The 16,192-nt window shown below is 35.1% G+C and overlaps 1 protein-coding gene across 1 annotated transcript; it reads right to left on the reverse strand.

Annotated features, from left to right (window-relative positions):
- Positions 1-15,346: 15,346 nt before the first annotated feature.
- Positions 15,347-15,954, reverse strand: LOC139188109 (anthocyanin 5-aromatic acyltransferase-like). Its single transcript, XM_070805184.1, has 2 exons — positions 15,846-15,954; positions 15,347-15,744 (listed from the first exon to the last, which is right to left on the reverse strand). Exons 1-2 carry the CDS (start codon positions 15,952-15,954, stop codon positions 15,347-15,349), a joined length of 507 nt encoding a protein of 168 aa, XP_070661285.1.
- Between the last annotated feature and the right edge of the window lie 238 nt (positions 15,955-16,192).

Genomic DNA, 16,192 nt, shown 5'->3' on the forward strand with positions numbered 1-16,192 from the left:
TGAGAGGCTGCAAAAAATGGCATCAGATTCCGCTACTGAGAGCGAAAGGGTGTCGCCTTTGACGTGATTGAGGGTGGGCTGGGAGAGTTTTCGGGCCAAGTGATGTTTCCGACATGAGGTAGAAAATGTTGGAGGGTGATAGCTATAGAGAGCGAGGTTTTGACTTTTGAGTTTTGGAATAATTGTTGAATGAAAAAAAATTAAAGTGCCTGCAGGTGAAGAGCATGGCAATATTTCATAGAAGAAAAGGCGATGGAAGGTGGAAACCTTATGCATTGGTGGTCGAAGTAGGTTAGCGGAAGAGACAACTCGTGAGGCGGTGATGCGTGATTGATTTTGAATACTGCTGAAAATGTACCATTTTTATAGAGTTCTACGTAAGTTTCTCTCCTTGAGATGAGCCAGGTAGTGGTTGTGTAGCTACCCTGCAAACTTCAACGAATTTCACTGAGTTATTTGTTGAGATACAAGCTTGATTGCAGATCAATGCCAGCTTAATCCTTCAGTTGTTCTTCATTTGTTTCAGTTTTGGATGTATTTATTCTTAGTTGAAATCGAGGGCTAGGATTATAACGTTTTCAATGGTTAGATTTATGCCAGCTGTGTAGTGTAAGTGTGCACGTGACCTCTGACTAAAGGGCACATCACTAGAAGGCACACATAATATTATTATTATTTAAAAAAAACAATATTATTTACATTAAGAGCATGAGAAAATGGGTAAAATCTCATATGGATTAGTAATAATATGGTTCAAATTCGCCTTATGCTAGAATTGAACTTAAGAATTCTCACTTACAATTAAAGATGAATATCATTAGACAATAGTACTAAGTAACATCACACATAATACTTTAGTTGCTGCATTGTTGCTATTATTATAAGGGCATGTATGTTGGTAGTATAATATCCTTCTCGAAAATCCTTTTGTTCCTTAGCACATCAACGGAAGTGTGCTGATAACATGTTGTAATGTGAATTTAGTGAAGGAGATCGGCTAGTGGTGGACACGGTGCAGTTTGGCGCGGTTCCACCCTTAAATCGAAACCGAAAAATATCAACGGTTCGATTCGGTGCGGTTCTGCTTAAATTTATTAATAGAACCGTACGGTTTGGTCTACATCGGTTCCGATTCGATTCTTGCCGGTTTACGGTTTCGAATACTAAATTATTTGAACACTAAATCATCATGCATTCAAATACATCTTCTAAAATTGATTATATAAAGTTGCATACAACACATATCCTTTTTAATGCAAATGTCTTTGGTAGTGTCACCAAGTCAACAAAAAGAGACAACTAAAAGAAATATGCATTGGTCAGTCAGTCAACAAACAAAAAAATGAAGAACTCAAGCATCATTTGTCTCCTGATATTGGCAGCAACAACAACAAAAATAAATAAATAGCATTAAAGGATATATGCATTGGTCTCTTGATATTGGCAGCAACAACAAGCAAAAACAAAAATCCAAATATACTTGGTAGTGGCAGATTATTTTTCAAATAGCAGCTTCTGTACACAATCAAACAACTTATTTCAGAGAACAAAGCAGAATCAAACAACTTCTTATTTCAGAGAGCAAGCATAGGCTTCCCTAGTTTTAAAAGTTTGATGTCACCAAATTTACATAACCATAAGAATGTATCTTGAGGATAATAAGTTAAAGAGTTTGAGAATGGGGATTTAGCAGTAATCTTAAAGTCACGCCGGAGTCTCATAACCTAGCTATTCTTCAAAGTGAGGAGTAGTAAAGCTACATGATGTGATCTTTCAAGTATCCTGAAGATAAATTAAACTAAAAACACCCAACAACATAAAACCAAACAAAAGTATAGAACAAGTTAAAATTCCAGCTGTAATCATCACAACAGATATGCACAATAAAAATAAAAAACAACCAGAAGACTTCCACAAGGAAAGTGACATCAATTTAAAGAATGCGTTTTTGTTCCTTAGAAAAGTAAACCGAATCAAGCTTCAAGACTATTGACATTATTCAAGATACCTGGCTTCACAACATGGGACCTTATCGAAACAGATTTTCCCTTCTTGACCTGGAAAAAAAAAAACCAAAAAAAAAAAAAAAAAAAAACACAAAAACACCAACACAATGTTAAATGACAATCCATTAGTAAGCAACATTGTTAGACTATCAAAAAGCTGAAACATTCCAACCATGAAGTGATAGAAATCAACCCAACTCAAAAACTCCAATTCTCACCAAGGAAAAAGAGCCAAGAAATTGAAGTTTGTTCCTCTCAATGTAATTGTGACAAAGAAATCAATCGATGAGATAAACTGTGAGGTAAAGCGTATATGGGACCAACTTTAACTTATATATTGTAGGAGGATAAAATCCGGTTTCCACTCATGGGCCAATACCAATCGTCTAGATAACTACCCCCTACAAACGCAAGGGGAACGTGCCTAGATAACTATCCCCACTACATAGGAGAAGTGGGAGAGGAAGACAGGTTGTGGTACTTGTTCCCAAAGCATGCAGTTATACAACGGAGGACCACGAAGGAAGTGGGAAAGGAGGACAAGTCATGGTACTTGATCCTCAATCATGTAATCCTATAAATAGGGAGAGGAGCCAAAGTACAAGGTACATAATGAGAACCCGAGAGAAACCAGAGAATAGAGAATCAATTAACTGACTTGAGCATCGGAGTATCTCTTGCTGGTACCCCGTCTAGGCAAGCTACGGAGGAAGACTATTCGAGGACACCTCTAACGAAGGATTCGACGAACGTGAGCACTGGTCAACGTTATACCGTCAAGGACCCAAAAGAGTTTCCCTTCAACCAGGAAGCCAATCACAACGCGACATGTGTTGATATCAGAAGCCAATCAGAGCGCGACACGTGTCAACATCAAAAGCCAATAACAACACGACACATGTCAATATCAGAATGAAACTAGAAACTCTCTTCTATAAATAGAGATCATTCTCTCACAATATTTCCTAATGTCATTTGTACTAAATCATTTACTAGTACTCACTAAAGGAGAGCTTGAACCTATGTACTTGTGTAAACCCTTCACAATTAATGAGAACTCATCTACTCCGTAGACGTAGCAAATCTGGGTGAACCACGTACATCTTGTATTTGCTTTCTTGTTTCTATCCATTTACATACTTATCCACACTAGTGACCGAAGCAATTTAGCGAAGGTCACAAACTTAACACTTTCTGTTGTACCAAAGTCCTCCCTGATTTTATGCATCAACATATCTTAAAATAATAAAATGTGCCAAATATATGTAATAATACATGGAAAATAAATTACCTACAAAATAAAAGAATGTTATTTGATTCAATATTAATTTACTTAAAAAAATATGTTATTTGGCACCCAGTCATTGTCCACATGAGCATCACGCCATCAGTTAGCGGGAAACTTAACAGCCAGACTAACGGATGTATGAGACTGTCTCAAAATTAACACTTTAGGTATGAATATAGGATGAAAAAAAACTTAATGTTATAAACCACGAAACTTAAAGGTAGTAAACTGAGATTTAAACTAAATTTAAATATAGATATATTAATTAGTTTAATATGGTTGATCATATATGTAGTACTGTGCATGTGTGTGTGTGTGTGTGTATGTTTGTATGTATGTATGTATGTATGTGAACGATATATATAATACTACTATAAGTTCATACAAGTAAACTCTATACGTGTATATATATAGGTGAACTATATATGTGTGTGTGTGTATATATATTGAGCTTATGGTAGTAATATATATATTTGAACGTATATATGTGTGTGTTAGGAGTAATAATATGTACAATAATTATATTTTCATTGTAATTAAGGTGAGTAATAACATTTATCGATTTTATTATGAATAGTTTGCAGGGAAAGGAGGGGCTAAGCGCGACCGGCAGTCTACGCTAATCAACACAGGTACTTTCCCTTGTTTTTTCTTCGTCTTCTTGTTCTGCTTTTACCAAGCAAACCCATTTGTACGCGTAGACTTGCGAAAACTTTGACATATGAACCGATCGATCATGTTCTTGTTGTTTTTTTTTTTTTTCGTGGTGATCTCTTTCATTCTGGTCATGACCCATTTCCGTAAAGCTTGTATCTTCGCGTTTGTGAATTCGAAATGCCTCGAAATGAATTAGGTATCGCTAGAGATTTATAGCGGGCTACAACCATAAACTCATCAAGCTTCGTTTGTTTTGTCATCTGTCCATGTTTAGAAACTGGTTCAAGTAAACCACTCCGAGTTGGAGACGGATCGAGTGTTGGATTAGGGTTCTGTCGTAAGACGGTTTGAGCTGATTGATCAGTCAATTTTATATTATGTATTTGATCATATTCTTAGTAGTTTTTTATATTTATTTTAGTAAAATTTTGATATTTATTATATATTCTTACTGCAGGATATTCGATTTCCTTTTGAGCAAAAAGTGATCAAACGAAAAAGTTATGGAGTAATTCAATTAGAGGATGTTCGTGAGTCTTTCAACTTGTTCGTGTTAAAGTTTCAAATTTATCTACATCTACCAAGCAGTTGATTTTTAGAAATAAAATAAATAAGCTTTAATGAAAAGGGCTTCCACAAACTTTTTTTTTTAACAAAAAAACAAACTAATAACTTTATCTAATGAAAAAAAAAAAAGCTTGAATTTTATTGAAAATGACAAAAGTTTAATATAACAACAACAACAAAAAAAATTAAAAAAACTTACCCGTAAATTCCCCTCCCCACCTATTTTCTCTCTCTCCCACCCTCCCTGACCTAAATGGACCGTCTCTCTCTTCACCCATCATCATCATCTCTCTCCTCTTTCACATATCACCATCATTTCTCGCCTCTTTCACTCATCACTGTCGAGAAATATCTCATTGTGATCGGAATACGGATGGTACATCATATGTTTTTATATAAGTTGTAGAAAATTGTATTTTTTAAGTTATTAACTTTTAAACACATATATCCCACAATTTGTATAATGACACAATGTGTATCACCTCGTATTCCAATCCAACTTCAAAATCTCTGCATCACTATCATCTCTCTCTTTTCTCTCTCATGTCACTCATTCCTCCCTCCTTTTTTTTATAAATTTTTTATTATCAATAATTTTTTTAATAAAAATACTTAGAGTAAATTGTAATAATTGTCCCTCAACTTTAATCAAATTGGAGCAATGATCCCTCAACTAAAACATCCATTACCATTGGTCCCTCAACTTATCAAAATGTGTATCTATAGTCATTTTCATCAATTTCGTAAAAATTTTGTCAAAATAAGTTATGTTGGAATAACCATTTATATAATTAGGGTCCCTCAACTCATCAAAGTATGTAATTATGGTCCTTTTTGTCAAATACGTCAAAATTTTTGTCAAAACGAGTTGTGTTGGAAGGACCATTGCTACAATTGGGTTAAAGTTAAGGGATCATTTCTCCAGTTGAATTAAAATTGAGGGACTAATGGTAATGGATTTTTAGTTGAGGGATCATAGCTGCACGTTTTGATAAGTTGAGGGACCAATGGTAATGAATTCTTAGTTGAGGGACCATTGCTCCAATTAAATTAAAATTAAGGGACCATAGCTACAATTTACTCAAATACTTAATATAAAACACCAGGTAAGTTACGCAAGCATTACTTATCTTATAGTGCCCCTTGGACAATCTTAACCCCCTTCGACGTGACAAATGCATACATTTTCCCTCACAAGCTTACACTTTAGTCTGTATTGTTGTGTAGTGAAACTAAGATTTAAGTGTACAAAGCCAATCATGCAATATGCTTTACTTTACTACGTGCATGGACATGGCTTCTTGGAATTATTTTGCCTCTCTTTTTGGAAACAAGGCTGAGAAAAGTGTCACTTTTGTTTCTTTTAGGAATTTGTTTGTCATTTTATATATTGCGAATTTGTGATCCATTTCACTGTAAAATGCATAATAACCCTAACCTATGAGAAGGCAGTAGATAGCCAAATAGAAGTCAGTCAGCTTCTTTTAGGTTTTCTTAATTTGGCTTATTATACAAAATAGTCCTTGAGATTTGCATGATCAATAGAAATGGTCCCTGAGATTGAAAATTAATAGAAATGTTCACTGAGATTGTCTACCATCCATGATTTTGATCATTCCATTAAAAACTAACTCAATCGATTCTTAACCAAATTTGACCCATAATATATCAAAATGAAGATAAGAAAGTGTAGAACACGATTATACCTATTTGGAAGCCTAATGATTGCCGAAGATGGCCGGAAAATAGCCTGATTAGTGACTGGTCCGCGGGAAAACTGAAAAACTCGCCGGAAACTGGGTAAATGTTAAATGTTCATAAATTCTTCAATACTCAACGAAATCGAGTGATTCAAAAATAAAAATCATACTTCTCGACGAGACGAAGAGAATGGCATCTTTCTTGACTACTAACTTTCCGTGGTTTGGCCGGAAAATTGCTTGAAATTGGCTAACTCGAAAATGGTTAGCCACTTTCGAGTTAGCCACTTTCGAGCCGTTGTACGATAAAATCACGGAGAGTTAGCCCTCGAAAAAGGTACCATTATCTTCATCTCGTCAAGAAGTATGATTTTCGTTTTTGAATCACTCGATTTTGTTGAGTATTGTAGAAGTTATGAACGTTTAAAGTTTACCCAGTTTCCGACAAGTTTTCCAGTTTTCCCTCGGACCAGTCACATTTCAGGCTATTTTCCAACCATCTTCGGCAACCATTGGGCTTCTAAATAGGTATAATATTATTTTACACTTTCCTATCTTCATTTCGATATATTATGAGTTGAATTTGGTCAAGAAACGATTGCGTTACAAAGCTTTGAAAATTGCCTAAAAAGTTTTTAACAGAAGAACTAAAATCATGGATGGTGGACAATCTCATGGATCATTTCTATTGATTTTCAATCTCAGGGACCATTTTTATTAATCATGTAAATCTTAGGGACTATTTTGTATAATAAGCCTTTTAATTTTTCTAGAAACAGTGGCACTATTTCTAGACTCAGTATCATTATTTATGAAAAGGGTCACACTATTTTAGAAATGGTCACACTATTTTTAAAATCGATGACACTATTTCCAGAATTGGTGCCACTAAATCTAGAAATGACGATATTATTCCCAAACCACGACACTATTTCTAGAATTGCTACCACTATTTTTAGAATTGGTGCCATACGGTGAAACTATTTATAGAATTAATGGTCACATTGTTTTTTATAAAATAATTTATAAAATTTTAATTTAAAAAAAAATCTCACTATTATATCGATGTGTCTTTTTCAAACAATTATACTTAATAATAATTTCACTTTAATATTTTAAAAATTGATAAAATAAGTTCTAAAATAATAAAACTATAAAATAAGTTTTAGTTAAAAAAATTATATATATATATATATATATATTTATAAAGAGGAATGAACGTGAGGAGAGAAAAGAGAGGAAAGAGAGGTGGGCCAAGTGAAAGATGTGAGATGAGAGAGAGAAGAAATGGATGGACGGAGGATGAGAGAGGGGATGGAGAGAAAGAGAGAGAGAAAGAAAGATAAGAGGGTGGGGTCATTGGAAAAGAAAGGAGGGAAAGAGAAAAAAATGGTAGTTGGGCTAATTTGTTGGGTTGTTAAATGATGGATTTTGTCATAATTATTAAATAAAGTTATTAGGTGTTTTTTTGTTAAAATTTAAAGTTTTAAAGCTCATTTTATTAGTTTTCCTGTAAATAAAGGAGCAAGGCACAGTGCAACCAAAATGACGTTTTTGGGCTTGTTTGAGTTTTTTGGAGTCTAAGATGGTATCTTTTGCTACTTAGTACTATGATCTTGTGGTATTCTTCTTTACTTATAAGTGAGAGATCTTATGTTCAAATATCGTAGATGGTGAATTCGATACCAAATTAGATTGCCCATTGTGTGGATTAGCCGAACTCTCTCTTCCCTTAGTGTAAGATATATCATTGTACTCTAAAAAAAAGGCATTTGGGTTCTGGTCCTTTTGGAGATATGTTCTGAATGTCGCAAGCTTTAAAATAAGCTATCTTAGGCTTGATTTGGGGCTATTTTGAGCAAAAAACATGGCTAATCAGTTTGATGGCAGATTCTCTATGTTTGGCTAAGTGATTGTTTCCTAGTTTCTCTTAATTTATTTCTTAATCTACTTAGAGGTTGAATCGTCAATATCTTCACCAATCGCATTTACAGCCCCACAACCAACCCAACTTCTCCCATACAGTCCATTTCTTTCTGAAACTCGTCAGTGACGTCCACGTTAAGAGCAACTCCACCCATAGAGCCCTCCCCCTGGCAATCCACTATTGAACAATAACTGCCTTTAATGAATAGTAACTACCCTTAATGAACAGTAATTGCCATTTGCATCTCCACCCTGGCAATAGGCAATAAAATATTAGGTTTTTTTGTTTGTTTAAATAATACAAAATAAAATTATTTGTAATTTCGGATAAGATTTTTTAAATCGTTCTCGTTGCGCCACGTGTCATTTTATAAAAAAAAACAATTATTTAGCGATGGATTTCGATAAGATTTTTATCCAATGTCATCGTGCCATGTGTCGTTATCTTTTGAGAATCATTAACGATAGATTTCGATCAGATTTTAACTCGTTCAAAATTGCGCCACGTGTCATTATCCGAAAAGATAATTATTGGAGATCGATTTCGATAAGATTTTTATCCAATACGATCGTACCACGTGTCATTATCTTTTCAGAATCTTTGAGGATAGATTTCGATCAGATTTTTAACAAATGACGGCATTGCACGTGGCCTTATCTACAATCCAATCCATTCTGAATCGTCCATATAATCCACCATCCATCCTCATTATTCATAGTTTTTGCTTCTTCTTCACCATCCATCCTTACAATGTCTTATTCTTCATCAAGGATGATGTGGGAAATCAATCAGCAAGAGGAAGAATTGTTTAACCAATCTGAAGGAATGTTAAACCTTCAGATAGCCGAAAATGAGATGGAAGAGGATGATGAGCGTACAAGGAGAGATGACGAAACAACAATGGCCAGAGCCTCACATTCCCGTCGAGTCATCCAGATTGTTTCTCAGATATGCAGGCCCAGCCATTCAAGAAACCTTGATAGAAGCAGGCAACGACGGGGTGAAGAGTTGTTGGACGATTACTTTGTCCATAACAATGCATTTCCTGATACATACTTCAGACGTCGTTTTAGAATGGAACGACATTTGTTCAACAGAATCATGATTGATGTTTGCAACCATGATTCTTACTTTGTGCAAAAGAAGGATGCTTGTGGTGTTATGGGTCTCCTGCCTGAGCAAAAAATCATTGCTGCGTTGCGGATGCTTGCGTATGGAGCATCTGCAGACCAAGTGGATGAGATAACGAGGATGGGGAAATCAACCATTCTTGAGGCCCTGATGAGGTTTTACGGAGCAGTCAAATCTTTGTACACCGCAGAGTACCTCCAAAAACCTACTCATATGGACTTGCAAAGGCTTTTGAAGAAGGGTGAGATGCGAGGGTTTCCTGGGATGATAGGAAGCATCGATTGTATGCACTGGACGTGGAAAAATTGTCCAAGTGCATGGCAAGGCGCATATGGGGATAGAAAATGAGCAAAATCTATCATTTTGGAGGCAATGGCATCTTTTGATACATGGATATGGCATGCCTTTTTCGGGGTTCCGGGGGCTCAAAATAATCTCAACGTCCTTGCCCAATCCCCAGTATTCAACTACGTCCTGCAAGAAAAGGCACCAAAAGTCACGTACGTCGTCAATGGATGTAGGTACGACAGGCCATACTACCTAGCTGACGGCATTTACCCACGGTGGGAAACATTTGTCAAAACAGTGCCACGTCCGCGAAGTGCAAAGGAAAAACACTTTGTAAGATGTCAAGAGGGGTGCAGGAAGGATGTAGAGCGTTGTTTTGGTATCCTTCAAGCTCGTTGGGCGATCGTCAGGGGTGTTGCCAGAATGTTCGATGTAGAGTCACTTTGATCCATCATGATGACGTGCGTCATTCTTCACAACATGATTGTGGAAGATGAGTTCGATTATGATGCGGTTGATGAATATGACCCAGAGCCAGACACGATGAACAATTCAAGAACACGGATATATTGTGCGCATGATGCCACCGAAGAACCCGTGCAACACAAGCCATTAGAAAGGGATGGACGTTACAATGAAAGGGTCATTCAATGATATGCTGCACTTCAAAGGTCATCTATGCACAATGATCGGCAAATTGACTTGATAAAGCACCAGTGGGCATTGAAACAAGCTGAAGATACTTAAGTTTATTTAGTATGTTTGTTCGTATTTGGTGTGTTTATTTAATTTTATTTGGTGTGTTTTTTGTAGTGAGTTTTTTATTATTTGCTATGTTTATGTAATTTTATTTGGTGTGAATTATTTGGTATGTTTATGTAATTTTATTTGGTGTGTTTTTTGTAGTGAGTTTTTTTTTATTATTTGGTATGTTTATGTAATTTTATTTGGTGTGTTTATGTAATTCCATTTGGTGAGTTTTTTAGTTTTATTTGGTGTGTTTTATAATTTCATTATACGTGAACAATTTGATGAATAAAGATTCTATTATTAGGATAAATATATTACGAAATTAAATAAATATACTTTTACTTTAAATAAAGTACTAACTTCAATAAATTGGAAACAACATAAATAATAAATTACAATCCAAAGTGATTGGAAAACTATGGGCTCCGATTACAAAAATTACCTTATTCATCATCACTTAACCAATCTGTGGTGCTAGGATCATCTTGTCTTGTTGTGCTAGGACCATTTTGTCTTGATCTCGCTTCTCTTGCATGCCTCCTTTGCACCACATCCGCTTTCTCCGACTGCCAAAAATATTTAGAATTTGGAGACATCCCTTCTAAACGTGTGTTCATAATGTCACGATCTCGTTGTGCAATTCTTTCTTCTCTAAGCAACTCCCTTTCTTGCCTAAGTAGTTCTATTTCCCTCTGTTCAGCTTGAAATGCTTGTTGAATAGCTGCAGCTTTTACCTCATCTCTAGCCTTTTCAGCCTCATATTTCGCCAATTCCTGCGCCAACGTCAATTCACCTTGACGAGCAAGTTCTTGTATGTACTTTCCATAATCATTCTTGGAAGCACTCCCTTTCCTCTTTGAAGCGTTCTTACCTTGAGGCTTAATTGGATAACGAGTCGACCCCGACGCTTGTTCAGGAATGGGCGTTTCAGGCACTTCTTCTCCATCTTCTTCATCAACATGGGAGCCATGATCGGGTGTAGAGTGTGGAGGGGTGCTGTGTAGAGAGGTGTTGTTCATGCATACTTCTGGACCAACATGCACAACTTTGAATTTAGGACAATCTTTAACAATATTCCAACATTCCCACCGGTTGAATGATTTGTTTCTTGATTTGATTTTGGCAGCATACCATGCTTGTGCTTGAAGTTGCTACAAATGAATAATAATGAAATTATTAGGTAACAAATAAATAATACAAACAAATAATAATAATGAAATTATTAGGTAACAAATAAATAATACAAACAAATAATAATAATGAAATTAGGTCACAAATAAATAATACAAACAAATAATAATAATGAAATTATTAGGTAACAAATAAATAATACAAACAAATAATCATAATCAAATTATTAGGTAACAAATAAATAATACAAACAAATAATAATAATGAAATTAGGTCACAAATAAATAATACAAAGAAATAATACTAATGAAATTATTAGGTAAAATAATACAAACAAATAATACTAATGAAATTAGGTCACAAATAAATAATACAAACAAATAATACTAATGAAATTATTAGGTAACAAATAAATAATACAAACAAATAATAATAATGAAATTAAGTCACAAATAAATAATACAAACAAATAATTATAATCAAATTAGGTAACAAAATAATAATACAAACAAATAATTATAATATATTCTTACCTCATTCGCATAATTTGCCCCACTTCGAACATTACTACTAGTTTGTGTAAAAGCATCTCTCCACTTCGAACATTACCACTGGACATCGATTCTTTGGTTCTTTTCCCACCTATTTGCTCAAGAAATTTGGTATGAATTAAACTCCACATTTCTCGAAACTGCATCTCATTACCCGTAAGGGAATTATGAGTAACTTCAACCTAGCCAGTGCACAACGCAACATCTTCAAGAAGCGACCAATTCGTACCTGCATCAGTAGTCATTTTGTGGAAAAAAAATTGGATTGAAACTTTGAGAGAAAGATAGGAATTTGATTGAAAGTAGTTGAGAAAATATGAAATTGTGATGTAAGGTAGATGGAGAAGAAGTGGTCTTTATAGAAAAGTAAAAACAATTTTTTACAATTTTTTTTTCAGATTTTTTACAATTTTTTCTAATTTTTTTACAATTATTTTAAATGTTTATTCAAATAATTAATTTGCCATTGGATTTTAAAAAATTTGAATTCCAACACTCCAGATTGTGCCATGTGTCACAACGGTAACTTTTCTTAATTTTAAAACTATTTTTTCTTTTTTTTTTTTAAAAAAATTTATAAAGCAGATTAATATCAACCGTTGATCTTAGATCGAACGGTTGATATAAAATCAGCCCTTTTTTTACCGTTGCAAATCGGACGGTTCGTATTAAAGAGCCATTGGGATCGAACGGACCGTGGGAAGCCACGTGGCTTCCCAATGGTCATTGGGTTTTCTGCCTCGCGCAGGCCCGTGCCCTAAAATCCGGTCGGGCGACGCGCCCCCACTCGCGAGTGAGGGACACGCGCCTGACAAAAAAAAAGAGAAAAAAAAAGGCCGGACCCAGGCCCTGCGTCAGCCTGACGTCACAGACCTCGGGCACCAGGCCTGTCAATTTTCCAAGGGCCTGCAACTCGGGCTCCCACCCTCACTCGAGCCCTCCAACGCTGAACCTCCTCCCACCGGCCCTCAGGCCCTTTCCTGGAGCCTGTCCCCCGAGCAACCACCATGGGTGGAGTTGCTCTAAAGAAATGTCATAAGAGACGGGTCCAAGCGATAACGACAGTCCATTGTAAGAACCACCAAGTATTTTGGCCCCTTTTTATTGGGTAGCGATGTTCACACAACCGTTTTTATTTCTTAAACACTTTTCCTAATTTTCGATTATCAGATCAAATGAATTGAAGAAAATCAATAGCCAAAAGTTAACAAAAGTGTGTGAGAGATAAAAATTGATGTGTGAATAACACTATGTCTTTTTATGTCATCTCCTTCTTTTGCTCATGAACTAGGCAAGGACATGTGTGCCCGTCACATAACTTTCACATGTAAACGTGTTGATGATGGGCGAGTCCCATGTCGGATAAGCACACCAATAATTTAAAGTTTAAAGTCAATGGTTTATTCACTTGAGGTCATATTGAGATATTTTATGATAAAACTTTATATCTGAGGCTGAATGAGCCTTATATAACTTGGAATCGAGAACAATATTGATGCATGGTTGAACTTACTAATGGACAATTACAAAATTTGTGACACAAAAAATAGTATATGAGCCCAGTTAGGCTTCAAACATCATTGGAGATGGGTTTTACTTGCACCATATATTGGAGATGGAAAGTAGCTTAAGTGCGGAATGTAATGACCATACATATACACATACAACTTTTAAGGGAATGAATGTGGGGCCAACATCATATTGAATTTTTACGATTTAAACCATCTATTTTTTAAGTTACAACTCGCAAATTATCCTTGTAAAATATTAGCTAAATTGAAAATATTTGAGGTATCTAATTAAGTTCAAAAAAAAATCACGAACATTATGTTGTAAAAAATATTTAAATTTCATCGTGCTAACATCAAGTATTGCCGGTATCCAAAACCAAATAAAAAAAACGGCTTCAAAACATTTGAAGCTTTATTCTTGAAGCTCCTCATAGAGTTATTTGGTCACCATGAAACCAGCATTGTAACTTCTCTCAAAATTTGGGTCACAATTTTCAGTTTGGTAGTGTGAAATTTTTATTTTATTTTTTATTGTCACACGATCGCATGAAATTTATTCATGTTATATTATATAGGCATGTTTAATAATATTGAGATTACATTTATTGAGAAGAGGATCCTCTCCAGATTCACTTTGTGGGAATCTTAGAAATCCTCACATCCTAATCGTTCATCATACATTGTGCGGTCAGTTTTCATCATATACTATTTATATTTAATTTTAAATATAAAAAAAATCTAATAATTTCCGAATGGAATCCAATTCTCATTTATTGACCATAAATTGACTACGTTAGCCTCATTAACACAAATTATTCTGCTCATAAAATAACAATCATATCAAATTATATCATATAAATTAATAAGTACAACACCTAAGAATTTTTCAAAAATTACATCTAACTATCAGTGAAATAGTTATTATCACAACTAACTTTCTATGGAATTTTAAAATGCCACTAGTTAGCAGCCCAACTTTATAAATGAAACATATGATGTACTTCTGATTGAATTCTAACTAAATTAGTTCTTTTTCTTGAATGAGTGCCCATATTTTTTTTCTTGGATGGGTGGCTAAATTATTAATCTACTGCCGAAACTCGATTATATTTATATGTAGGGTTAGTAGTCCTATCTGAATTATGATCATCATCAAATAAAGTTCTTAATATGATTTCAAATTCCAATTCAATTGTCCAATGACAGATGCAAATAATGTCACTACAAAAAAGGCCACTGCACACAAAAATATTATGTGTAGGATCCTTCTGTTGTAATTGTATTTTGTGGACAGCGAAGATTCTCTCTCACTAATTAGTATAAGGTACAAAGTATGAGCAATAACACGTAGAATTCTCCAAGCCCTTCTCTTCTCTCTAGCCGATCTCTCTCACTAAATTCCCATTACAATACGTTATCGGCTCGCTTCCGTTGCTGTGTTAAGAAACTAAAGAATTTTAGAGAATGATCTTCTACTACTAATAACATTCAAGGGCTTTCATCGTTTCCATCCAATCCAGATTTTTCTAAAACACGAAATCAATTTTTTATAAGTCCTGATCTCATGAAAACATCAACCACGATGCATGTACCCAATTTTTTTTTTTATTGATTTATATGTTGCCTATTTTGTAATAGTCAGTTTATCAATAATTTAGCCACTCATTCATGAAAAAAAATATAAATGTGGTAACCCATTCAAGAAAAAGAATGGACACATTGTCATATGTTTCATTTATAAAGTTGGGCTGCTAACTAGTGATATTATAAAATTTTACACGCAATATATAACAGTGTTATTGGGAATTGAGAATGAACGATCTTTAGAGATAAATGCTTTTAATCATTTGAGATGCAAGTACTTAACAAATTTGTCTTATTAAGACCTTTATTAAACAAAAAAGCAAAAACCTCCATATGATGTTTTTCCAAAACCAATCCAACATCAACAACCCCAGCATCACTCTTGGGGTCTGAAAAGGAGATAGCTCTGTTTCTAGCAATGGAAACGATCTCAAACTTCTTTGGTCTTCCCCATCCAAAGTCAGTATCATAAACCCTAAACCGATGTGAACAGGCAATGCTTAGCATTCTCCCAGAAGTCACAGTAACCACTCTCGAAACCCAATTTTCCGCTCCATCCAAAACCCCCTTCTCCAACTTTCTTATAGCTTCACAGATTGCATTTGCCGCCACAACTAGCCCATCTTCTCCAAAAAGCCCTTTTGTTTCTACAACTGGTACACATCCCGCTATGCAGTTCCCGAAGTAATTTGTGGGTAGAGGAGGGTCTAGGCGAGGCGACAGTCGACGCTAAAGAACATACGCGGTGTCTCACCTTTTGTTCCCTCCGCCTTGACAATGCAAACCCATGTATAGGCACATGCTACAGTGAAAGTTGACACGTGAACATCTTGTTGGTTCTTCTCTCCAAGTTTAGTCCTCATCAATAGCCTTGTTCATGTGTCAACTTTTATTATAATTACCTTGTTCTCTTGTGAGTACTTTGTGTGATTTTAGCCCTCTTTTTTACAGTACTAAAAATCTTATCTAGAAATTGGTCGGTAACAAAATATCATCAGATTGATGATGCATGTTTGCATTCCCGTGATTTTAGAAACAAGAAGTGAGTCTTGACATCAACAGCTGCATGATACATGGATATTCCCATGGAAAAAAGCCGCC

Source organism: Malus domestica, chromosome 09 (genome assembly GCF_042453785.1).
Source record: "Malus domestica chromosome 09, GDT2T_hap1".
Lineage (NCBI taxonomy): Eukaryota > Viridiplantae > Streptophyta > Magnoliopsida > Rosales > Rosaceae > Malus > Malus domestica.